Raw genomic sequence first — 27,130 nt, 5'->3', positions numbered from 1 at the left:
ATACCTTGGGAATAGTTTTGTTCACTAGGCTGAAAAAATTAAACTGAAATTATTCATATCCTTTTTGACATATTGAAATGTGAAAGAGATCCAGGAATAATGAAGCTGAAATTATCTGATATAGCATTGTGCAATTGACCTTTCAATGAGGATGGACAAGATCAATGGATAAACTTTCCAACTAGATAGTTACTATCCACCTGTAACTACTAAGCATTTATAATATTGCTAACAACACTGAGGACTTGAAATGTAAATATCTAGTGGGTATCATAATGGTAAGCCAAACAGGGTTGCACCTACCTGTAAGCCCAGCACTCAAGCATCTAAGGCATGAGAATCATATGCAGCCTAGAGTCTGCACAGATCTAGACAGCACATCTGAATAGAAGGATGTAACTGGGCATGGTAGTGTACATCTATAATTCAAACACTGGGGCGGCTGAAGAAGGAGGAAGAGAAAGACATTCCAGGACAGTCTGGTCTTCAGTGAGATCCTATCTCAAAAATGAGTAAAGTCGGAAAGTAAAAGGCTCCTTGTGTCCCAATCCAGGCCATGGATAATAACTCTAGAGCTTTTGTCATTGAATTTGTCTTGTATAAGTCTCATTTACTTCCCTGCCAGACGCACCGAAGGATTGCTGTGGTTACAGAAAAAAATGCAGAGCACTTAGCCCAGGGATGGCTATTATTTTCATATGCTGCATTTTCCAAATGAAGTAAGTGAAATCTTAAAAGGAAACTGAAATAGTTACAAAGTTGGGGGTTTCTAGCTAGAATTGGGGAGACGCAAACCAGGCATTCTACACACTCCTGTGCTCAACAATGTCACTCCTCTCTCATAGCCACTTCATCACAACAACCTCACAGGTCACCTCATTCCAGTCTCTAAAGTTCAAAGGTTTTTGTTACTGTTGTTATTGTTGGAGTTTTGTTTTGTTTTGCTTTGCTATTTTGTTTTTCAAGACAGGGTTTCTCTGTGTAGCCTTGGCTGTCCTGGACTCCCTTTGTAGACCAGGCTGGCCTTGAACTCACATAGAACCACCTGCCTCTGCCTCCTGAGTGCTGGGATTAGAGGCATGCACCACCCCAACTGGCCCTAAAGTTCAAAGTTTAACCCATTCATTTCACAACACGACTTAGATACAGTTGATAGTTGAGATACAGTTATCTTCAGCTGTGGGCCTGATATCAAACAACCAACATCCTTCTAAAAAATGCAGATATAGGCATAAGATAGTCATCCCCATTATAGAAGACAAAAATGTAAAAGAAGGAAGGAGTGAGAGACCAAGTAAGTTGCAAATCAGACAAGTCAAACTCCTTGAGATCTTTGGCTGAGTGCCATGGTTTCTAGCTTCTAAGAAGGTAATATCACTCAGCTTTCCGAACATTGGCCCTAAACACTGTTCACTATGATAGCATCTGTGGAGGAGGAGAGAAGACCCACAATTCCTTCTGCAGTGGCTCATCTCTAGAAGCATGGTATATGGGCATCCTAGTGTTGAACTACCATAAACTAACTTCTATTTATAACTGAGAAGAAACTAGGCATGCCCCTAATGCCTGTAATGAGAGTATGGACCCTAGTAGTTTCCAAATTACCTTTGAGACACCTTTGCTTTTCTTGAAGAACAGTATATTTTGCAAGACATGATCCATTCTAATTTCTGTTTCCTTTAGTATCAGGTGGTAGTGCTGGTATAATCCCTATCTATGTAGTCTTTTATTGAGATAGTTTATTAGGTCCTTGGCTCATACCCATGCTAATCATTTTCTTAAGATTCCTTTTTATTATTTTAAATTACTTATACTGTGTGTAATGTATGTCTATTTGTCCGTGCACATGAGTACAGATGTCGACTGAGTCCAGATTAGGGTGTTCTATTGCCTGGAGCTGAAGTTACAAGCAAGTTTGAATGGCCCAATATAGGTGCTGGAACCCCAATTCTCCTCCTCTACAAGAACAATACCAAGCTCTTAACCATTGGTTCATCTGCAGCCCCAACCCTACTAATCTGAACTTCTCCTCAGAACCTGTTCTCTTGTTCTTTGCAATATGAATACACTGATCCAATTATTTAAAAGTTCCAAACCAGTTTTGTTTTAAAAGTCCTTCTTCAGTTTTTCTCTCCTTAAATTTTACTATTAGCAGGAAGATGAAAATAAGCTGCTTCTTACATTCCCTGCTTAAAATTCTCATCATTTAAGCAAAGGCTGATCTCCTTTTGGGACATGGCCCCTGGTAGGCTTTCCATGCCCCATTGGGTAGGCACACACCCAAGCTTATACACACAACACTTATTAGACTCAGGTAGCAGTTAGCAACAAAACAGGACATGAAGTTGGAGGGTAATCAGCTGGGAAACACTAGGGGAAGTTGAAGAGGAAAGTATTGGTCAACAGACATGATTAATATACATTGTAAAATTGTACAAGATTTTCAAATAAATTAAAATTTATTTAAAAAAAAAAAACCTCCTCAGCTACATACCCAATTTCATTTCAAGGAAATGCTACTTTATAGCAAGAAGTATCTTTCCCCAAACGTCCAATAATATATTCCTCATTTCTACTAGATTTCATCAGAATCATCCTTAATGCCAACATTTCTTACAACACCACATAATTGATAATGTATAATCTAAAATATTGGGAGTTTTCTCTATCACGCTTCTTGTTTATTCTTGAGTCCTCGCCATATATAAAAGCCATTCCACTGCACTGTCAGCTCTCTCTAATGTGTGCCTGAAAAGACTCACAACCCACCAAGTGTTTGGTTCTGGTGATGCTTGCACAGTTTTAGATATAGTTATATGCTACATAAGGATATTTAACATTTTCCAACAACGGACTGTATACATGGCAGTGGCCCTAAAAGATTATGAATAGAATTGGGTGTGGTAGGGCAAGCCTACAAGCCCAGCATTCAGGAACATAAAAAAGGATCAGGGATTTGAGTCATTCCTAAGTAACACTGATATTTTGTCTGAGAAAGTAAAGAAAAAAAAGGGGGGAAGAAAGAGATGTACAGAAGAGGAGGAGAGTAAATGGAGGAAGAAAGAAGACGGAGAAAGGGAAGGGAAAGGAGGAAGATCATAAAAAAAGCAGAAAAGACCTGACATTCTCATGACCTTATAGCCATAGTAGCATCAGAGCATCAGGCATAAACTTAAGTCTGTGCTGTGTACTGTGCTATCAATAGCATAAAAGCTTTAGCACATCCAATTATGTTCCTAATACATGATACGAGAAACTATATTACTAAGTTATAATTTACTATGCTGTACTTTTTTATTAATTTATTCTTGTTACATCTCAATGGTTATCCCATCCCTTGTATCCTCCCATTCTTCCCTCCCTCCCATTTTCCCCTTATTCCCCTCCCCTATGACTGTTCCTGAGGGGGATTACCTCCCCCTGTATATGCTCATAGGGTATCAAGTCTCTTCTTGATAACCTGCTGTCCTTCCTCTGAGTGCCACCAGGTCTCCCCCTCCAGGGGACATGGTCAAATGTGAGGCACCAGAGTACGTGAGAAAGTCATATCCCACTCTCCACTCAAGTGTGGAGACTGTTCTGACCATTGGCTAGATCTGGGTAGGGGTTTAAAGTTTACTGCCTGTATTGTCCTTGGCTGGTGCCTTAGTTTGAGTGGGACCCCTGGGCCCAAATCTGCATATCATAATGCTCTACTTGTAGGTTTCTAGGACCCTCTGGATCCTTCTACTTTGCTGTTCTCCCATGCTTCTCACTATGCTATACTTTTATCATTATTTTAGTGTATAAGCCTTATAAAATATTTTCTGTTAAACAGTATGCTCTATCATACTAGTGTAACCTCAAATATCTCCTGCTTACTGCATTTCTTAATATATCAAGAAACTACTACATTGAGTGGCCTATACCATCTAGTTCTGTATTCTCTATGATGGTCACATAATGATAGAATCAGCTACAGATGTATACTTCAAAATGTATTCCCATTGCTAAGTAGCACATGACTATATTAGTTACAGGAGCACACATCCTACTACTAATTTTTATACTAGTTAGAGAGTGAGACCAAGAGTTTGAGTGAAAAAGAGAGAGAAATTTATTGTTTGCTGGCTCATATAATTATGGAGGCTAAGAAGTTTCATGATCTACCACATGGAAATAGTAAGGAATAGCAGTAGGATAGCGTGAAGGTCCAACAGCCTGAGAGTTAGTGCTGGGCATTCTGATTTGGGTTTGAAGGACTAAGCACCAATAATAGTCAGAGCAAAGGTTCCATGTCCAAAATCATGTGGCCTAGAAGTCAATTCAACCTTTCTCTACCCTTTTGTTCTACACAGGCTTTCAACAGATTAGATTACACCCACCCAAAAGGATTAGCGAAGCCAAGCAATTCAAATGCCAATTTCTTTTGGAAACATTCACAGAAATAAACTCTAAAATAACGTAATCAGCTATCTGGGATGTCCAAGCATCTTCTTGCCCCATATAGTTAACTGATATATCATTGCAGAATGATGAGTGATAGTCCAAACAACTATACAATTACTAATAAAAAGAGGGCCTTATATATTTAATGTGAAAACTATACCTTTGTGAAACCTATTTGTTCCTTCCGAAAAGTTTCCAGGGGTTTGATCAGCAAGTCACTAGCATTTTGTACCTAAAGAAAAATAAAAAAAGAAAAGAAAACAATGTTGAGATTAACAAGGTTCCTAGAATTTAATGAAAATACATTCACAACATGCCCAAACTTATGTGACACAACGAAAGTGGTGCTAAAAGGAAACTTCATAGCACTAAGTGCCTTCTTAAAGAAATTAGATCTCATACTACCAACTTAACAGCACACCTGAAAACTCTAGAACAAAAAGAAGCAAACACACCCAAGAGAAGTAGACCACAGGAAATAATCAAACTCAGGGCTGAAATTAATGAAATAGAAACAAAGTGAACAATACAAAGAATCAATGAAACAAACAAACAAAAAATGGTTCTTTGAGAAGATCAACAAGATAGACAAACCCTTACCCAAATTAATTAAAAAGCAGAGACAGAAGATCCAAATTAACAAAAACCAGGAATGGAAAAAGGGAGAAATAACAGTGAACACCAAGGAAATCCAAAGAATCATTAGGTCATTCTTCACAAACCTGTAATCCACAAATTTGGAAAACCTGAAAAATGGACAATTTTCTATATAGATTTCACTTTAAAAAGTTAAATCAATAGCTCCTACCTCACAAATATGTTTGCCAGATATACTGGGCCAGAAGGATGCTCTAACATTTTTAAAGAGTTATGTGTGACTGGTTTAGGCAGCAAACTGTCTCTGTCATTTTTTCATTTTGGAGACTACTAACTTGCACTTCCAGTTTACTCAGGTAATTAAGTATTATTCCTTCTTAAGTCTCTGATGAGGTTGAAGTCCAGATAGTTTAGTCTTTTTAATTAAGCTTAGTTGTTTAGGGGATAAGACATTTTTAGGTCTAGATAGATATTTTAAGTTGATAGAGATGAGATATGATAGATATTGATTTACATTCAGAATTTTATACTCACCAAAATAGGAAAGATGTTTTCTGGAAAGTTGTCAAATACAATTAGCCAAAACATCATGAATGTAATGTTTATATAATTCCTGATTGATTTATGGTTTTCCTTGCTGTATGTAGTTTATTTTATTTATGTGTAATAATATAAATGTATATGCCAAAAAAAGAACTGTGATGGATTCACCTTTAACATGGCTCTGAAAATTGGTTGCTGATGTTTTGTTAAACGGATGTATAATTAAACTGCTTTCAAAATAAAATTTTAAAAAACATTTAAAATTTTTGAGGAAGGTGTCAGAGGTAAAAAAAAAAAAAAATCCCCCATGCTCAGGGGTCTGTAGGATTACCATAGTAAAAAAGGCCATCTTGCCAAAAGCAATCTACAGATTCAATGCAATCCCTATAAAAATACCAACACGATTCTTTACAGACCTTGAAAGAACAATTCTAAACTTCATATGGAAAAACAAAAAAACCTGAATAGCTAAAAAAAAAAAAATCCTGTACAATAAAGGAATTTCTAGAGGTAACATCATCTCTGATTTCAAGGTCTACTACAGAGCTGTAGTAATTTTTTAAAAAACATGATATTGGCATTAAAACAGACAGGTTGATCAATGGAATCAAATCAAAGACCCAGAAACAAACCCACACACCTAAGAATATCTAAATTTTTACAAAGAAGACAAAACCATTTAATGGAAAAAAGAAAACATCTTCAACAAATGGTGCTGGTCTAACTGGACGTCTGCGTGTAGAAGAATGCAAATAGATCCATATCTACCAGCCTGCATAGAACACAAGACCTAGTGGATCAAAGACCTCAACATAAATCTAGATACACTAAATCTGTTAGAAGAAAAAGTGGGGAAGAGCCTTGAACTCACTGGTACAGGAGACAATTATCTGAACAGAATGCCAATAGCTCAGGCTCTAAGATCAACAATTAATAAATGGGACCTCATGAAACTGAAAAGCTTCTGTAAGGCAAAGGACACAGTCAATAGAATGAAACAACAGTCTACAGGTTGGGAAAAGATGTTTACCAATCCTACACTAACAGAAGGTTAATATCCAAAATATATAAAGAACTCAAGAAATTAAACACCAACAAAGCAAATAATCCAATTAAAAATGGGATAGAAGGGGCTGGAGAGATGGCTCAGAGGTTAAGAGCACTGGCTGTTCTTCCAAAGGTCCTGAGTTCAATTCCCAGCAACCATATGGTGGTTCACAACCATCTATAATGAGATCTGGTGCCCTCTTCTGGCTTGCAGGCACTACATGCAGACAATACTGTATACACGATAAATAAATAAATCTGTAAAAATAAATAAATAAAATGGGATAGAAATCTAAACTATTCTCAACAGAGGAATCTCTAATGCCCGAGAAGCACTTAAAACAAGTGTTCAATGTCCGTAGTCATCAGGAAATTGAAAATAAAAACGACTCTGAGATTCCATCTTACACCCCTCAAATTGGCTAAGATCAAAAACCTCAACTGATAGTACATGCTGTGGATGTGGAGAAAAGGGGAACACTCTTCCATTGCTGGTGGGAGTGCAACCTTGTACAACCACTTTGAAAATCAATCTGGCACTTTCTCAGAAAATTGGGAACAGCTCTATCTTAAGACCCAGCTATGCCACTCCTGGGCATATACTCGAAAGATGTTCCACCACAACAAAGACACTTGCTCAAATATGATCACAGTAGCTTTATTCATAATAGCCAGAATCTGGAAACAACCTAGATGTCCCTCACCTGAAGAACTGATGAAGATACTGTGTGGTACATTTACACAATCGAGTATTTCTCAGCTGTTAAAAAAAAATAACATCATTCAGAGAAAACAAGGTTGGACCCAGGGATATCTCTCCTTTCCTTTATCTTTCATTCTTAGGTTTGGATATAGAGGTTGAAAAGAAAGAAGGGGGAATATAGAAATATAAAGGGATGATAGGACAAGAAGTAGATTAGTGAATCTACTCTGCAACTTAAGGCCTTAATTATTACTCGCAAGGTTATTTTTAATTCACTTGTATAGAATTTTGAATATAGATGCAAAATAAGTTTTTAAATTTTAGATACATTAGTATAGAACTCAAATGTAAGGTTATTCTTCACACACATTGTGTGTGTGTGTGTGTGTGTGTGTGTGTGTGTGTGTGTGTGTGTATTTCTACTCTAATGTGAGGTATTGTACCCATACAACTCAATTATAATACAAGGTTTACTTCCAATACTTTGAAAGTGCTATTGCAGGCTGTTTAAGATAAGTAAGTTATACAAATTAATTGTTTGTTCATCAAATCACGGTCATGTCAATTATCAGTCTATTATTATCACAAGAATATATATCCAAGGTATAGGCATGATTCTATAGAAAGATAAGGTAAAAAGTTAGACAAGTCTTCAAAAAACCTCAGAGACACACAGAATATGGAATTTAAAGATGTTTTTATTTCAAAGCTAGACTTACAATGAGAGAAGTTAACTGCTGGCAACACCCAGCCTACCTCAAAGAAGATGATGAGCATCAAAGAACCTCCTTATGTAAATGGCTTTAAATGTGGCAAACAAGCCACTGGGGAAAATGACCTCGTTTCTACCACAGACAGAATTCTGCCTAAAATGGGCAAGCTTGAATGCAGGCAGAGTCAACAGCCAACCTCTGCTGAGACAGGGTAGGCAAGTCTTCAATAATTCCTGCCTCACAAATGTGTCTGTCAGATATATTGGGCCAGAAGGCTGGAGATGATGATCCAGTGTTATAGAGAGTTTTGGGTGACTCTTCAGGCAGCAAACTGTCTCTGCCATCTTCTCATTTCAGAAGTTGCCAAATTTCACTTCCTGTATACACAGGTAATCAAGTTTATTCCTTCTCAAGTCTCTGATGAAGTTAAAGACCAGATAGTTTAGTTTTACAGTTAAACTTAGTTGTTTAGGGCTTAGGATGTTTTTAGATCTAGATAGATGTTTTAAGTTAACCATGATGAGATATGATAGATACTGATTTGCATCAGAATTTTTGACTCACCAAGATAGGAAAGATGTTTTCTTTAAGGTTGCCAAATGCAAATAGCCAAAACACTATGAATGTAACATATATATAATTCCTGATTGTCTCATGGTTCTTCTTGCTGTAGTTAGTTTATTGTATATAAGTATAATGATATAAAGGTATATGTAAAAAATATTTAATAAAATTTTTTAAAAAGAAAAATTGATTGCTAAGTTATAATTAGAGAGAAAATCCTTAGATACTATTTTCAGAGTAAGGGATAATGACTATATACTGTATATTTTTAAAAAACTAGAAGAGCAGCTCTGGGCATGGTGGTGCACGCCTTTAATCCCAGCACTTGGAAAGCAGAGGCAGGCAGATCTCTGTGAGGTCAAGGCCAGCCTGGTCTACAAGTGACTCCAGGATAGCCAAGGCTACACAGAGAAACCTTGTCTCGAAAAACAAAAACAAACAAACAAAAAACTAAAAGAGCTTTTAATCATTAATGTTTACATCATAAAGAAACAATAACTGCTTAAAGAAATATGTGTTTTTAATCTGATTTGAACACTTGTCAATGCATATGCATACTGAAATATCATATAGTTTCCCTATGTGTCCATGATTTATTTTGGGAGATGAGTTAAAAATAAATTTTAAAAATGACTTATTCTTTAAAAACAATAACATTATTGTAAGACTAAACTATTTGGTCTTCAGCCCTATCAGAGACTTGAGAAGGAATAAAACTTAAATTCCTGAGTAGACAGGGAGTTCAGGTTAGCAGCTTCCAAAGTGAAAAAATGACAGAGGCAATTTGCTGCCTGAACAGTCACCCAAAACTCTATATAATATTGGAGCATCATCTTCAGCCTTCTAGCCCAATATATCCGACAGACATATTTGCAAGACAAGAACTATTAAGGACTTGCTCTGTCTTGGTAGAGTTTGGCCGTCGACTCTGCCTGCATCCAAGCTTGCCCATTTTAGGCAGAATTCTATCTGTGGCAGAAACGAAGGAATTTTGCCCAGTGGCTGGTTTGCCACATTTGAAGCCATCTCCATAAGGAGGTTCTTTGATGCTCATCATCTTCTTTGAGGTAGGCTGGGTGTTGCCAGGAGTTAACCTGTCTCATTGTCAATGAATCTTTAAAATAGTAGGTGTTAAGATGTTTTTAGGTCTAGATAGATGTTTTAAGTTGACAGAGATAAGATATGAGAGATATTGATTGACATTCAGAATTTTAGACTCACAAGACAGGAAAGATGTTCTCTTTAAGGTTGCCAAATACAAATAGCCAAAACACTATGAATGTAAAATTAATATAATTCCTGATTTTTGTGGTTCTTCTTGTTGTGTGTAGTTTATTTTATATGTATGTAGTAATAGAAATGTATATATAAAATAAAAAATATTAAAAAAATATCTGAAACCTGAAAAAAATAACAACATGAAATTTTCAGACAAATGCATGGAACTAAAAAAAAATCACCCTGAGTGTGGTAACCCAGACCCAGTGAGACAAACATTGTATGTACTCATTTTTAAGTGGATAGTAGCTATAAAGGATAATCATGCTACAACCCACAGACCCAGAGAGGTTAAGTAACAAGGATGGCTCAAGGAGGGAGATGGTGCATGAATCATCACCAGGTAGAGAAAATAGAACAGATACCTTGGGTGGACGTTGGTTGCGTGGGGATGGAATCTGGAGGGATTAGGTTGAAAGGAGGTGGAGGGTGAAAGTACTAGGTGAGACAGCTGGAATTGGGAAGCATTTCAAGGGCAAGGTAGAAATCTAGTGCAATGGAAACTCTCAGGAATAAGAGGGTAACCCTAACTTCTAGTAAGCAGTGCAGATGGGGGGATACAGAGCTTGAACTGATCATCTCCTGTAACCAGGCAAGACTTCCAAGTAGAGGGACTGGGACACCAACCCAGCCACAAAGCCTTCAACCTACAATGTGCCCTGCCTATAAGTGTAGTGGTAAAGTTGGTACAGAAATTAGGGGAGTGGCCAACCAAGACTGGTCCAGCTTAGGATACATGCCATGAGAAGGAGACCACTCTGACATTGCCTCGTGGGCAAAGAAGCATATTGGTGAAAGTGGAGTACTGAAATCATCTACTATAATTGTGTGAGGATCAATATGTGATTCTAGCTGTAGTAATGATTTATGAACTTGGGTGTCCCTGTGTTTGGTGTATATGTTTAAAATTGTAATGTCCTCTTGGTTCATTTTTCCTTTGATGAGTTTATACTGTCCTTTCTCATCTTCTGATTTGCTTTGGTTTGAAGCCTATTTTGTCAGATATTAAAAATGGCGATTCCACCTTGTTTCTTTGGAATATCTTTTTCCATGCTTTTAGTCTGAAATAATGTCTGTCCTTGATTTTCAGGTGCGTTTCTTAGATACAACAGAACGATGGACCCCATTTTCAAATCCAATCTGTAGAAGACATGATTCCCTTGGGTTGAAGGTAGAGTGGAAGCAGAGTCCACTGTGAAGGTGGTTTGTTACAAAGCTGAGGACAGGACTTGGGATGGGTGCCGGGGAACAGGAAAGAGAGTGAAGATTGCCTACTTAATAACCTGGACAGCATGGACAGCGGGTTTCCAGGGAAAGCTTTCTATTCATCTATCTATCATCTACCTACCTACCTACCTACCTACCTACCTACCTACCTACCTACCTATCTATCTACAGGTCATTTGCTTATATATTGTGGCTTCTGATTTTTTTTTTTCTGTGTGAATCTCTGCATCTGTATGTGGTTCCTGTCCTTTTTCTTTGGCTCTCTTTTTTTTTTTTCAGCTTGTTTTTGTATTGCTTTGTTCTATTCTGGTTTATTTTCTTTATTCAATCTTGTTTTATTTTTTATCATTATTCAGCTACCTAGGTCTCATTTAACATAGGCTTAGATTTGGGATAAGTGAACTTTAGGCTTATCATATCCTTTGAAGAGATAGTTACATTTTAACTTCCTCTGAGTAAGAAGCCTCACTGAACGAAATAGTTCATTTACAACTTGCATTCAAAACTTCACGTGAGACCTATTCATTTAACCCATGTCTTTTGACTAACTTTGATAACATTAATATTTAAAGCTATTAGTGAAAGGCATCTGTTGATTGCTAGCCTTTAAAAAATCTTGTTCTTAGTTCTGTTTTGTATTTCCGAAATTAGAGCTACATTTGTTTTCTTGCTATAGCCTCTTGCACTGGTTTATTCTTATCTCAGTATTCTCTATAGGTGTGTGTGTGTGTGTGTGTGTGTGTGTGTGTGTGTGTGTGTGTGTGTGTGTGTGTAACAATATAATTAAATAAAACAAGGCTGTGAAATTGAAAGGGAGTCTGGAGGACATGGAAGAAGTTGTGGGCCAGGGAGAACGAGTGGAAATCATATAAATATAGTACTTATATTTATTTCTTTAGAAAATAAAATTTTAGAAATTTATTCCTCTCCCTTGCTGCCTCTTATTAAAAACAAACCTCTAACATACATGGTCTCCCAAAACCTCTGTGGTTTTTAATTCTCATCACATCTCTACTGATCTCTAAGATGAACCATCTTTTCAGATGCTATTTGGTCCTAGTCATACGAATAACTTCCTCTGAGTATGACACACAAAATCCCTATATCGAACTGTATTCATGAGCCAAAGGAAAAAAGTTCATACAGTCATACTGCATGACTCCTCCTTCTATGGAGGTTTTTCTACAGAGGTCCCCAATTCATGCCAAAACTCACACTGAACTCTTACCCAGTGAAAACTACACAAGGAATTCTCTTATCCAACACATTCTATACTTCATTGAATTGTGGATTATGAAGAATATCAGTTTTGCTTATTCACCTACAGACAAATTAAGAACTATTCAGGGAGGCAATTTTTTTCTTTATTATTGTAGCAGTATTAAAACCTAATCTTACTTTTTAAAACCCACCTGCCATTGAAAGATAAAACCTGAGTCTCCACCTTGAATGTGAGGGAGCTTGTTACTGTTTTGAATCAATCAACAAGAAACAAAACTAAGCAATTTCTAAGTTTAGGTCGTAATTGTCCAACAAAAGGTACTCAGTTATCTTGGAAGTCTGACTGCACACTCCTCATACAAGGCAAGCCATGAGGTAGCCCTGTAAAAAAGTTGAGTGGGGGGCTAGAGAGATGGCTCAGTGGTTAAGAGCACTGCCTGCTCTTCCAAAGGACCTGGGTTCAATTCCCAGCACCCACATGGCAGTTCACAACTGTCTGTAACTCCAAGATCTGACACCCTCACACCAACACACATAAATTTAAAAATTAAATAAATAAAAAATATTTAAAAAAAAAAAAGTTGAGTGGCCCTGAGTCTAAAATGCAGAGACTCAATGCAGGCATTCCAGTGAAGATCTCTCACCAGCTGAAGCCAGCCTTCCAAGCTTGTGAGGAACACTGGTTAGAACCGCTAAAACAAGCCATGTGTTCAGTGAGTGTTACTATCTGGAGAAGACGAAATACCCAATGATCCCTGCCTGAAATACTGCCTATACTTAAATAATTTTACTGTAAACCACTAGGTTTTAGAATAGGTTTCAATAAAGCAATAGACTATTTTTAAAAACTAGTTCCAGTTTCATAAAGATAACGTAAAACGTGACTGTGAAACATTGAGGAAGTCTGACTTTGAACAGGAAGTACACATGCCACTCACACAGAGAGTGCCACATAGCAACTGATTTGTATAAATGCCCATTTGGGCCTGCATATTCAAGTGGCCTCACGATGGTAAAGTTGCTAGTTTTTCATGTTTAAAGGAGGACTGTCCTTAACAAGCAAGTGTATATGCAACTCCTAATGGACAATCCAGGCCAATTACGTATTTGTATATGCTTCAGTGAATTGAGGTTCTATCTGTTTCCATTAAATGGATTGGCAACAACACCAATTCTCCCACACCACAAGCAGATACTGTGACCCTTGCCACCCAGTTCTTATAATACTATTTTCTGCTAGAACAAAACCGGACATATGGGGATAAAACCTGCTGAACCCTTGTTCCTTTACCTCTTTCATTGCCTAGCCTTTAATTTCTTAGAATTTCAGCAACAATACAAAGAATCCTTGTTAGTAAGTGTTGTCTTTGACTGCCTTTCTGACCACTGCATTAATTTTTGTAAGCACTCTATGAAAACCAACAGCTCTGTATCTGCATACAGAGAAGCCCAACCACGAGAAGCCCCAAACTAAACTCACTAAGAGTTTATAGAATCAGATTCCTACTGAATAAAGACAAAATGAAGGCTGAATACTGGCTAGCTAAACAGTGGCAGGATCCACTCTAATGCCACAGGATTGCTCAGGAATCACTGATGGTCAGCAAGCTACCAAAAATGCCTTCAGTAAAAACATTGCTTGCAGTGGTATGGGCCTCTTAATATTATTGCTGCCGTTCCACAAACATAGACTTTGTACATCACCAAAATAAAACAACTCCGTTCTGAGTAAGGAAAGTATACAGACAGGCTTCCTCATTATACAGGAAGTCTGCAATCCAGACGCTTACACACCACTTCTGAGATACTACAGTTACCCAAGGCTACTTTGAAGAAGATCCCAGCTGGGAAGCTCCACCACCTTTTCTCTCCTCACAGTTCCTGCCACAATCTACATTCATTTATGGAGACGAACGGGCAAGGACCATTGCCATGTTCTCGGGCTATGAGCTTCCTTATTGTTTGTCATAACAAATTTGTTTTGGATTCTAATTTTAGGAAAGATATAAAACTGACAAACATAAATGTGTGACAAAGAACCAGGAGGAAGAGTAAGGAAAACAGCATCTCAAATGATGATTCCTGTTCCAGTAGTGTAAAGCTTTGTGTACTGGCAGGTTTTGTGTCAACTTGACACAAGATGGAGTGATCAGAGAGAAAGGAGCTTCAATTGGTGAAAGTGCAGGCCAGTTGCAGCAGAAGACCCTAGAAGCACTGGGGATACCAGTGCCCTGGGACAGCAGGAGCAGTGAAGTAGAGCCAGCTGGCACCTAGAAGACAAGCTGTGTGTGCTACAGAGGGCAGAGCTGGGAAAGTGACCCAAGCCCTTTGCAGGAATCCAGAAGATCATGAGTGGATCACAGACACTGATGGTTAGAGTTTGGTTTTCCTTCGTTTTGTGACTGTGCCCTGATTTTTTTTCCCTCTTGACGTAAGAAGGTACTTGGTTTATTTTTTATTTTACTGAAGCCCACAATTGAGAGATTTTGAGTTTTAAAAGACATCGAATTTTAAAAGAAATTGGAGATTTTAAAGAGTCTAAAACTTTTGAGGAGTTTGTTTATTTGGTTGGTTGATTTTTTTACTTTAATTTATTGTAATTTGTACAGATTACATATTAATTGTTATCCCCTCACTTGTATCTTCCCATTCCCATCTTCCCTGCCTCTTCCGCCCTATTCCTTCACCCCTAGACCTGTGACAGAAGGGGACTTCCTTCCGTGTCGCATGACCACAGCCTATCAGGTCTCATCCAGCATACCAAGTTGCTATAAGACTAGATGTATCTTATCCTGTTGAAGTTAAACAAAGCAGGTCAGTTAGGGGAAAGGGATCCAAAGGCAGGCAACAGATTCAGAGACAGGGACTGAATTTTTAAAGTGTTTGAATTTGTAAAGACCGTGGGACTTTTAAAGTTAACGGTTTTTAACGTGAGATCTTGAGAATGAGTAAGAAAGGACGAGCTGTGGCTTCATAATGATGTGTTTGTGTGTCAAGTTGACAAGGGGTCAATTGTGCTGGCTGGTTTTGTGTCAACTGTACACAAGCTAGAGTAATCAGAGAGAAACGAGCCTCAGTTGAGGAAAGCCTTCATGAGATGCAGCTGTAAGGCATTTTCTCAAATAGTGATCAATGGAGGAGGGCCCATTTCATTGTGGGTGGTGCCATCCCTGGGCTGGTAGTCCTAGGTTCTATAAGAAAGCAGGCCAGTAAGCAGCACCCCTCCGTGGCCTCTGCATCAGCTCCTGCCTCCAGGTTCCTATCTTGCTTGAGTTCTTTTCTTGACTTCCTTTGGTGATGAACAGCAACAGGATGTGAAAATGTAAGCAGAATAAACCCTTTCCTCCTCAACTTGCTTTTTGGTCATGGTGTTCCATTGCAGCAACAGAAACCCTAAGACATTTTGCTATGAAGTAAATGAAAGAAATGAAAATACTTCAAGTGCTCATGTTTGTCTCTCCTTAATTGTCTTTAGAAGCAAATTTCATAAACTCAGAAAATCCCTGTCATTTCTTATGAGTAAATAGAGATTACTAAAAACAATCCTTATATAATCAATGTTCTTCACCTTTATAAATCATTCCCATATTACTTCTTTTACGGTGCTTCATGACAACCAGGAGTGATGCTTCATGACAACCGGGAGTGATGCTTCATGACAACCGGGAGTGATGATTCATAACAACCGGGAGTGATGATTCATGACAACCGGGAGTGATGATTCTTTTATTTTCTTTACAAAAGAATAAGAGAAGGACAAGCAAAATTAAACGGACTCATACAGAGTCAAGAAGTGAATTAGTGGCTGAGTCAGAATCAAATGCTAAATATCCTACCCTCAAAGGTATCAACAACTATACTTCTCTAGGAGGCTAGAAAATAATAGCAGTGCACTGAGAAGCTAGTGGCATAGTGTTGAAAAGACATGACAGGGAGGGAGAAATGTTGTAATTGTCATCTTAATTTTTTTTTTATTTTTTACAAATGATGCTGAGCAAGCCATGAGGAGCAAGCCATGAGGAGCAAGCCATGAGGAGCAAGCCAGTGAGCAGAACTCCTCAATGACCTCTGCATCTGCTCCTGCCTCCAGTAGTTCACCAGGTTTCAGCTCCTGCCTCAACTTCCCTTGATGGACTCTGATTCACGATATGTTAGCCAAATAAACCCTGTCCTGCCCCCAATATAGATTTACTGAACAAGGCAAGATATTAGGAAATTTAAAAGGATACAAATAGTAAGAGGTCATACTATCGTTATTTGCAGATGATATGATATTATACATTAGATATGTCAAAAGTTCTACCATAAAACTTCTAGAAATGATGAACAAATTCAACAAGATGGAAGAATACAGACTCAGCTTGGAGAAATAAATACATTTCCTATGCAACACCAACAAACATACAGAGGAGGAGATCATGGAACACAATCTCATTCACAATAGCTTCAAAATAAACTATCTAGGAATAAACTTAACCAAGGAGGTGAAGTTCCTTTACAGTGAAAATTTTACACTTATGCAGAAGAATGAGGTAAAGACACTAGAAAATGGAAAAACACCCTATACTCATAGTTAGGTCAAATTAATATTATAAAAATGTCCATTTTACCAAAATCCATTTACAGATTCAATACAATCCGAATTAAAATCTCCATCTCATTTGTCACAAAAATAGAAAGCATTATCCTGAAATCAATATGGAACTACAAAAGACCCTGGATAGCCAAAAAAAGTCCTTAGCAAAATGAACAATGCTGGAGAGATTGCCAGATCTCAAGATACACTACAGAACCATAGTAATGAAAGCACTTATGATGGTGGCACAGAAACAAGCATGTGACCAACAGAGACCCAAAAATGAGTACAGATAACTTCAACAATTTAATACTTGACAAAGGTGACAAAAAACATATAATAAAAAAAGGAAGAAAGAAAGGAAACATCTTCAACAAATGATACTGAGAAAACTGGAAGTCCACATGCAGAAGAATGAAATTAGATTATATCTATCAGTTTGCATAAAAACTATCTCCAAATGGATCAAAGACCTAAATGTGAAATCAGAAACACTGAAACTGCTAGAAGAAAATATAAGCAGCACCTACACCATATAGGTATAGAAAAGGACTTTCTGTATAGGATTCCATTTGCCTAAGAATTAAAGCCAACAACAATTGACAAGTAGGACTTACTAAAATTAAATAGTTCTACCTGGCTTTTAAAAAAAAAGCAATCATCTGGGTAAAAAGGAATGCCACAGAATTGATTAGAGAGAATCTTTGCCACATGTATATCTAACAGAGGATTAATATCTAGAATATACTAAGAATTCCAAAAACAAAGAGTCAAAATTCACAAACGACTCATTCAAAGAAAAGTGATCCTGGGATCTGAATGGAGAGTTCTCAAAAGAAGAAAACTCTCAAGTTTTGTTTGTTTATTTGTTTGTTCATTTTGTTTTGTTTCTCCGTGCAGCCTTGGCTGTCCTGCACTTGTTTTGTAGACCAAGCTGGCCTTGAACGCACAGAAATCCACCTGCCTGTGCCTTCCCTAGTGCTGGGATTAAAGGCATGTGCTACCACCTCTCAAAAGATATTCATCATCGCCAGCAACTAGGGAAATACAAATCAAACAACTTTGACATTTTATCTTTTTTAATATATTTTATTAATTAATTCATATTACATCTCAATTGTTATCCCATCCCTTGTATCCTCCCATTCCTCCCTCCCTCCCATTTTCCCTTTACTCCTCTTCCCTATTACTGTGACTGAGGGGGACATCCTCCCCCTGTATATGCTCATAGGGTATCAAAGTCTCTTCTTGGTAGCCTGCTATCCTTCCTCTGAGTGCCACCAGGCCTCCCCATCCAGGGGACGTGGTCAAATATGGGGCACCAGAGTTCATGTGAAAGTCAGACCCCACTCTCCACTCAACTGTGGAGAATGTCCTGTCCATTGGCTAGATCTGGGTAGGGGTTTGAAAGTTTACTGCACATATTGTCCTTGGCTGCTGCCATAGTTTGAGCAGGACCCCTGGGCCCAGATCTGCCCATCATAATGTTATTCTTGTAGGTTTCTAGGACCCTCTGGATCCTTCTATTTCCCCATTCTCCCATGCTTCTCTCACTTAGAGTCCCAATAGGATGTCCTCCCCTCTGTCCCGCTTTCATCTTGCTCCAGTCAGAATGGTGAAGATCAACAAAACAGCCAACAACAAACACTGGAGAGGGTATGGAGAAAAGGCACCCACATGGTAAAAACTACACTACACAAAGATCCTGACTCCTTTAAAAAATAATTTAAAGTGGATCATAAACTAAAATGTACCAAACTCCTAAGAGATATACAAATAATTATTTGTTAGGTGCTCTTACATTTCATGATGACTTTTTAGATTCCAAAAACAAGATATATGAAAAAATAGGGGCTGGAGAGATGGCTCAGCAGTTAGGAGTACTGACTGTTCTTCCAAAGGACCCAGGGTCAATTCAATGGTGACTTACAACCATATGTAAGTTCAAGTCCAGAGAATCCCTCTTCTGGCCTCTACAGGCAGCAGACATGCATGTGAAACACAAACATATATGCAGACAAAACAGCCATGCACAAAAAAATTATAAAATAAAAAATGACCAATTGAGCTTCAATAAAGTTATAGTTCTGCTCTGCAAAAGACCCTTATTATGGTTAATTTGCTGTCTGTTTGATTGGATCTGGGATCCAGTAAGATAACAACCCTGGGTATGTCTGTGACAGTATTCATGGAAGGATTAACTAAACAGAGTAAGACCATCACCCAAAGTGGTGTTCCAGATATAAAGAGGTCTGAGGGAAAAGCAACACTGTGTTTTGTCTGCTCACCTTCACTGCTTGCTGGTGAACACATCTGCCGTGTTGTGGCTGTGGCTGCCATCCTTTGGTGAGATTGGAACCCAGCTTCTTGGCTTTCTAACATGGACTCAAAACCAAAAAATCTTCAGAAATCCTTCAGTGCTAAGTTGGGATTTCTGGGGCATCTAGCATCATTGATTGAGCAGCTACTAGGTTCACAGCCTCTCCAATGAACACAGCCTTTGTTGCACTAGACAACCCATATAGTGTAAGTTAAATACACTCCTTTTTAAGACAGACTCATCCAATGGGTTCTGTTCCTTTACAGAACCCTTACCAATATAGTGACCTACCATCATCATCCTCTCGTTTTCTACTTCATTGAGCAATTCAGCAAATTCCTTGAATGATTCCGCTGGTAAGAAAGAATAAAAAATAAAGCAAATTAGTAAAGAGGCATATTGAGCAGTAGGCAAAGATTCTTGCAATGGGAGACAGGGACCAGTGCCTTAATTCAAGAGGCTGCTAGAGAATGGCATGGTGAGCAGGAAGACAGCTTCTCTTTCTTTCCTTTCTTTGCTAATTCCCAACTAGAGAGTTATTTCACAGCTAATATTGTATTTAATCCTCCTAGTCACACTTAGCTCTATCAGGGGCTTCTCTCATTGTATGACATACAAAACTGTTAGGATCATAAGCTCAAGGTAACCCTTGGCTGCACAGTGAGATCAAGGCCAACCTGGACTACAGGATCTCAACAAAACAGAAAGTCTCAGAAAACAGAAGTTATAAAAGTTCCTCCTTTAATCTTAAGTGTAATGCTATCTCCTTGCCTTGTGTTTTTAGGAATTTCTACTGATGTACCCGAGGACAGGTTTTACAGGATCACTGATAAGCAAGGAACAGGAATATCAGAAGCAAGGAATATTAGAAAGCACATCACATGGGCTATTAGATGAAAAGGGTTTTGGTTTAGTAAACAATATAAAGAAAAAGAGGAAACACAAATTTTAGGGAGAAGTGGGCCTGGATTGGAAGTTGGGTTCTATCATTGTCTTCCTACGTGACTTTGTGTAAATGACTTGACCCCTCTAAGCTTCAGCTGCCTTACTTACCAAGAGGTATGATCATCTCCTTAGTGTGCAGCTCTCTATAAGAACAAAATCAGGTTGCAAATGTGGAGTATGCATGTGAAGTAGCTAATACTAACATTTCTCCCCTATTGGAGCCAATTGTACCACTTCCTGACAGTGTGACAGCAATTCACTTCTCCAACCTCGATTTCATTTTTTTCCTACACACAAGACAAACTAAATATATTTTATTGTGTCTTCAAATTCCCCAACTTCCCACCACAAGCACCAAGAATACTCTCAAGTGGAATATCAATTGCAGAAACCATGGAAGCCTGGGCAAACAAATGTGTGCAGATATTTATTTATTTATTTATTTATTCATGTATTCATTCATTCATTTGGTTTCTTGCTGTGTAACTGAGATTAGCATCACTAAGACTCCTGAATGGTAGCATTACAGGCCTGCACTACCACATCCAGCCCCTAAATTAATGCCTTTTTTTAGTAAAAAGAATTCTGATAGCTTCTGAAATGTATACATTTATACACTTCAAAACTTGCTGTTATTGGTTGCTGATCTATGGCCGTGAAACAATTTTTAATTTTTTGTTATTTGCATTTATTGAAGACTTTTTAAATTTAGCATAGGGTCACTTGAAAAATATTCCACATATACTAGAAAAGAACAAACTTACATGTCTTGGGTAGAGGACAGAAGAGGTCATCAGAGCCCCTGAAATTTTTTTTTGTTTTGTTTGTTTGTTTGTTTTCCTTTTAACCTGCATTCCCCATATACTCAGGTAATTAATTTTACTCCTTCTCAAGTCTCTGATGGAGCTGAAGACCAGATAGTTTATCTTTACAATTAAGGTTAGTTGTTTAGGGGTTAAGATTTTTTTTTTAGGTTTAGATAGATGTTTTAACTGGATTCCCTGATTTAAATTGGAGTTACAGAACTTTGTAAGCCACCATGTGGCCAGTGGCAATGGAACCTGGGTCCTCTGGAAGAACAGCAAGTGCTCTTAATCACTGTGCCATCTACTAAGCGCTAAATTTGCCTTTAGCTGTTCACAGCTCCCGTATCTCTCTATTCAATTTTATCTGAGACAATCAAGGAGACAAGAAACAAAGGTCACTTTTTAATCCCTAATACGGTAACTGCTCCAAGTCTTCAAATAGGTGCCTTCAATTATTTCCCTTCCTTTACTCCAATTCATTTATCCTTAGATTGTTAATCCTTTCTTTTTTTGTTTCAAGTCTGTATCTGAGTGTATTTTTCAAGCAAGCTGTCTAGCATTATATACATTTTTTGAAAGCGAGGGATTTTTTTATGTCACATTTTCCCACAGAGCAGATTCACACAAGTCAGTGAGCAATCGAGCATACAAGTACAGGTACAGAATCATTAGTTAATAAGTTATACTATGGTCTACAAAGAAATGGAGTATTTCAAAAGACTCCAGCTAGTGGCACTCAGATATCAGAAGAGGGAACTAAAGAAAAGGAAAAAACTGTCCTGGCACATAGGTGCTGGGCACAAGTTTCGTTAGGGAGAGAGCATTGACCATGGACAAAGGGAGCACAGGCATATTGATGTCAAGCCAGTAACTTAGAAGTGATGATGTCTCTGTTGTGTGTTCCGTACTCTGTATTGTTTCATTTAAAGCTGTAATCCTTTCTAAATCACTGTACAAATATGATCCTGAGCCACTGTGGTGAATTTTATTTACTGTACATGTAAAATGCATATTTTAACTGTTTCTATCTAAAAATATTTTCAATTTTGATATTTCCTTTATTTTGTGAGAAATTGTCCTCATTCCTCCCTTCAGCTTTTTTGACATGATTTCTTTTAATTGAATATATTTAAAATAGCTAATTGAAAATATTTGTCAATGAAATCAATATCTGAGATTACCATCAAGAACAGTTTCTAATCATTTATTTTACCTCCTTTGTTAATGTGTTGCTTTTTTGCAGTATCAACCCAATTTTCATATTTTTAAAAACATGAATATTTTCATTAATGTAATGTGGCAATTATAAAACTCAAAATTCCGATTCTTTCCTAACTTTGCTGCTCTTATCATGCTGGGTGTCAGGGGTTTGTGTTTGTTTTTTTATTTTGTTTTATTTTGATGGCTTCATAAGAATTGTACTCTTTGTCATATTAGGCCATTATAAACTCTGTCCAGGAAAAATTAATTATTTTATTCCTTTTCAATATTAGAGATTAAACTTAACCCCTCATGCATTTAGGCAAATGATCTACCTCTTTTGGCTTTAGGAAAATATGGACCACACTAAGTAGGCCAAGTTGACCTTTAATTCACTTTATAGCCCAGACAGGCCTTGACCATGTGATCAGCCTAACCAGCCTCAACCAGCCCTGCACCACCAGGACCAGGTTAAGAGATTCCTTTAAACAATTTGAAACTATGAGTCTCTGTCTTTGTGCTGGCTAGTCTTATGTCAACTTGACCCACAAATGAGGGTTATCTGAAAGGTGGGACTCTAAATTAAGAAAATGCCCCTATAAGATCCAGCTGTAGGGCATTTTCTTAATAAGTGATTGATAAGGGAGGGCCCATCCCATTGTGAGTGGTGCCATCCCTGGGCTGGTGGTCCTAGGTTCTACAAGAAAGCAGGCTGAGCTGGGTATGGTGCCACATGCCTGTAATCCTAGCACTTGGGGAGGCAGATGCAGGTGGATCTCTATGAGTTCAAGGCCAGCTTGGTCTACAAAGCAAGTTCAGGACAGGACAGCCAAGACCACACAGAGAAACCCTGTCTCAAAAAAACAAAAAAGAAAGGAAAAAGAAAGGAAGGAAGGAAGGAAGGAAGGAAGGAAGGAAGGAAGGAAGGAAGGAAGGAAGGGCCAGTAAGCAGCACCCCTCTCTGCTTCAGGTCCTGCCTTCTGGTTCCTGCCACGGGTGAGTTCCTATCTTGATTCCTTCAATGATGAACAATGATGTGGAAATATAAACCAAATAAACCCTTTCCTCCCCAACTTGCTTTTTGGTCATGGTGGTTCCTCACAGCAATAGAAACCCTGACTAAGACAAGTTGGTACTAGGGATGAGGTGTTGCTGTGATTGGCCTGATCACGTGGAGGAACATGGAACTCTTTGGGACTTTGGACTAGAAGAGCATTTGGACACTTTAAGTCAGGCTTAATGGGCCATCCTAGAGGCAGGGAAGATAGCAGTGCTGTGGGCAATTTGAACTGGGGGGCAAGGTCAAGATTAAGAGGTTTTAGAGAAGATGAAGATCTCCTAAAGATCCTTGTTCCATTATACTGGTAAAAAATGTGGCTACTTTCTGCCCTTGTCCATAAAAATCTACCCGAGGATAAATTAAATTGTTATGGGTTAACAGCTTTGGCAGAGGAGATTTCCAGATAGCTTAGTAATGGATGTGTTAGTTATTAGTAGAAATGCTTATGATAATCTAAAATGAAAAGGAATAAGCTAATGAAAAAATATAAAATGTACAGTTTGAGGAGAAAGGGGACAGCAGGAAGTGTAGAAGATTAAATAAAGCCTGGTGCTAAATGAGAGAAGGGGATGGTGACATCAGAGCAAGACACTACTCAGCTAAGCTTTCAACTTATGAAAAGGATTTTTTGAAATAAAAAGAAATTAAAGAAAACTTTAGGGCTAAGTGTGGTGGTATATGTCTTTGATCCGAGCACTTGGGAAGCAGAGGCAGGCAGATTTCAGAGTTCAAATCCAACCTGGTCTACAGAGCAAGTTCCAGGACAGCCAAGCTTATGCAGTGAAGGAAAATATAGAAAACAGAAACCTTATGAAGATGTAATTGAATGAGGGGGCCATGTTCTAGCCCCAGCAAGAAGCAGAACTTGGCAACTTTGGCCATATGGTTCTGGCTTTTGAGCCAAGGATACAAGAAACTAATCATTATTCCACTAAGAAAAGCCACTGAGGCCAGGCATGTATCGGGGGTGTCCCTGAATGAAAGCATAGAGAGACCCTTGCATGAAACTGTGAAGGTGAAGCCTGGATTGCCTTGGAGACCCCAAGTTGTTGGAGATGCCAAAGCTGTGGGATACCTGCCGGGGAGAGCTGCTATCAGGGTGTGGAACAGCCCAAAAGAAAGAAGTGCGTTATAGTCAACAAGACTGGAAGAAGCTGCAGATCCAAAGAACACTTTGACATCAGGCATGGAGATGTAGAGTTTGGAGTTTGCCCAGCTGGATTTCAGCCCTGCTTTGGTCCAGTATTTCCTCACTATGCTCCCTCTCCTTCATTATGGAGTGATAATGTATATTCTGTGCTATTATAGGTTAGAAGTATGTGATCTGCTTTTTGATTTTGATTTTACAGTGAGTTACAGTTAAGAGACTGCCTTGAGTCTTAGAAGAGACTTTGAACTTTGTACTTTTAAACAGTGCTGATAACTGTGATAGACTATAGAAACTTTTGAAGTTGGACTAAGTGCTTTTGCATTATGGTATGGCTACGAGCCTATACAGGGACAGGAAGTGGAATGTGGCAGTTTGAATGAAAATAGCCCCGATAGTACCATAGGGAGTGGCTCTATTAGGAGGTGTAGCCTTGTTGCAGGATGTGTTTCACTGAGGGTGTGTGGCCTTTGAGGTTTTAGAAGTTCAAGCCAGTCTCAGTGGCTCACTATCTCTTCCTGCTGCCTGCCAGACGTAGAACTAACTCTGAGCTCTTCCTCCAGCGCCAAGCTGCCTGCACCTGCCATGCTTTCCACTCTGATATTAATGAAGTAAACCTCTGAAAATATAGGCCAGTCCTATATTTGTTCTGTATGTATTGGAGGGTGTGCCTTCAACATTTAGCCAGGCAATTTACAATTCTGTTCCAGCCTTCACTTGCTTCTTATGCAGAGACTCAAGTCATCTAAAAGGGAGGGAAGGCTTTCTCAGTTCTTCTCTAGGTAAGTGCAAACAATGGGCATGTACAAAGCTCTATACATGCACATGACCTAGAGTTCCAGTTTTGTGCCACAGCTTTCCAGAGCTCTCAAAAGTGCTTATTCTCCTTTTACTTCTTATGACCACTGTCCAGCAATTTGTTTGCTACTTTATTCTTTCTGCTGCCTACAGGAATTGGAATTCTAAAAAACTACCATTGAGTATCTTCTTTTTTTTTCACATTTTTTGATTTTATAATGTTGAATATACAGTACAACCAGGAACATAGTAAATAACATACATTTGAAACTCGATAAGACAATGATTTTAAATGTTTTCAGCATAAAAATATAATTTTTGAATAATGGATATGTTAATTAGATTGATTTGATGATACTACTTTGAGTTCATAAGTTATTACATCACTTTGTACCTTATAAGTATATGACTCTAATTTGCATTTTTACAACCTATTTTTTAATCTCAAGGTATTTTTTCCAAATGCATATGGACTTTATTTATTTATAATAAACTACATATAGTAAGAACAGCTATGAAATAATCAGGAAAACCATATGTAAAACTTACAATCAAAATTTTTAGCTCATTTGTACTTGGCAACGTTGAAGAAAATACTATCTATCCTATCTAGGTGAGCCTAAAGTTTTGTATCTAAACCATTCTCTGTCATATCTTGTATTTATCAACTGAAAAAACATCTTTCTAGACCTTAAAACATTTTCTTAAATCCTATACAACTCAAGCCTAACTGTGAAACAGTATCTGGTCTTCAACCCCACCAGAGACTTGAGAAGGAATAAAATTTTTATTTGTTTTTAAAATTAATAAAATACAGTTTGATGATGTTTCTCCCCTCCTCTACTTCCTTCCCGTTCCTCTCAACGCCCTTACCCACCCAATATTAATTTTTAAATGCTCAGGGAAAAAAAACTTGGAAACAAGCAAACTCTGAGTCATTTCAAGTAAGACAAGCTGTAGAAGCCACAATTCCCAGAACTGGGGGGAATGAAAAGTCTCAAATGGCTACAAAAATAGTGGTTTTCTCATGTTCTAGGATTATGCAATTAGTTTTCAAAGTTACTGCAGAGCGTTTTTTAAAGACAGTAGGAACACACACCAAGATAAAATGCCACAAAGCTCATTGCTGTTCCAAATATTATTCCATCTTTTAAAGTAAATATGTTTCATTTGTTTCTGCATTCACTTAGATAATGTTCTGAGTTAATAAAGAGGTTGAGGATGAAAATGGTTCCTGGTACATTTGCTACTTTGACTGAAACTCATATTTTGAAGGTGACTTCTCCACCAGTGCTACTGAGGCAACATAATCAGACTTTTTAAAGACCAGACTGTATACGTTCTAGGCACATGTACTGGGCCACTGAGTGAGCTAGATCCTGTGCCCAATCCTTACTTTCTTTTTATGATATGTTTGGTTTTGTATTTTTCTGAAAAAAAAAAAAGGAGGGGCTCACTAGGAAGCCCAGGCGGTCCTAAAACTTGGTGTACAATTTGGCTCTGAACTTGCCAGTATTCCAAACTCTGCACCATCATCGAAGGTCTCACCAGTGACTTAGCCTTTCAGAAAGTTCAACTAAAAGCAGTTTCTTTCTGGGAGTTTTTTGCTCATAGGGCTTACACTGACCTCAAACTTGTAATCCTGCCTCCCCAATTATAATAGGTCTATGCCACCGTGCCCAGTTAGGTTCTTCTTGACTCATTAACATAACTTTAAGTAATTTAGCCATTACTGAAGCCCTCATTAATTGAAAGTATCAATAGCCTGGTGTGATAAATGCTTACCTATAAAGCTAGCACTTGGGATATAGAGGCAAGAGGATCAAGAGTTGGAGGCTATCCTTGTCTCAATCTGCCAAGTCCTTGGAGTACAAGCATGTATTATTATATCCAGCTTGATCCTTCTTTTCTCCTGGAGAAGGAGTTCTTGTGAATCCTAGGCTGGCCTTGAACTCTC

At 38.1% G+C, this 27,130-nt stretch overlaps 1 protein-coding gene across 4 annotated transcripts in view; it reads right to left on the bottom strand.

Moving 5' to 3' along the window:
* Positions 1–27,130, bottom strand: part of OPHN1 (oligophrenin 1) — a gene marked incomplete at its 3' end in the record, with an annotated part of 303,761 nt that overhangs the window by 184,960 nt on the left and 91,671 nt on the right. For all 4 annotated transcript variants that reach the window (XM_084791065.1, XM_084791062.1, XM_084791063.1 and 1 more), the window contains exons 4-5: positions 19,509–19,570; positions 4,589–4,660 (exon numbers count right to left, since the gene is read on the bottom strand). In XM_084791065.1, coding sequence (XP_084647191.1) covers positions 4,589–4,660; positions 19,509–19,570 — 134 coding nt within the window. The remainder of the gene's footprint in view (positions 1–4,588; positions 4,661–19,508; positions 19,571–27,130) is intronic.

This window comes from Acomys minous (genome assembly GCF_964271855.1).
Source record: "Acomys minous genome assembly, chromosome: 7".
In the NCBI taxonomy this organism is placed as follows: domain Eukaryota; kingdom Metazoa; phylum Chordata; class Mammalia; order Rodentia; family Muridae; genus Acomys; species Acomys minous.
This window is presented reverse-complemented; position numbering and strand designations above follow the sequence as displayed.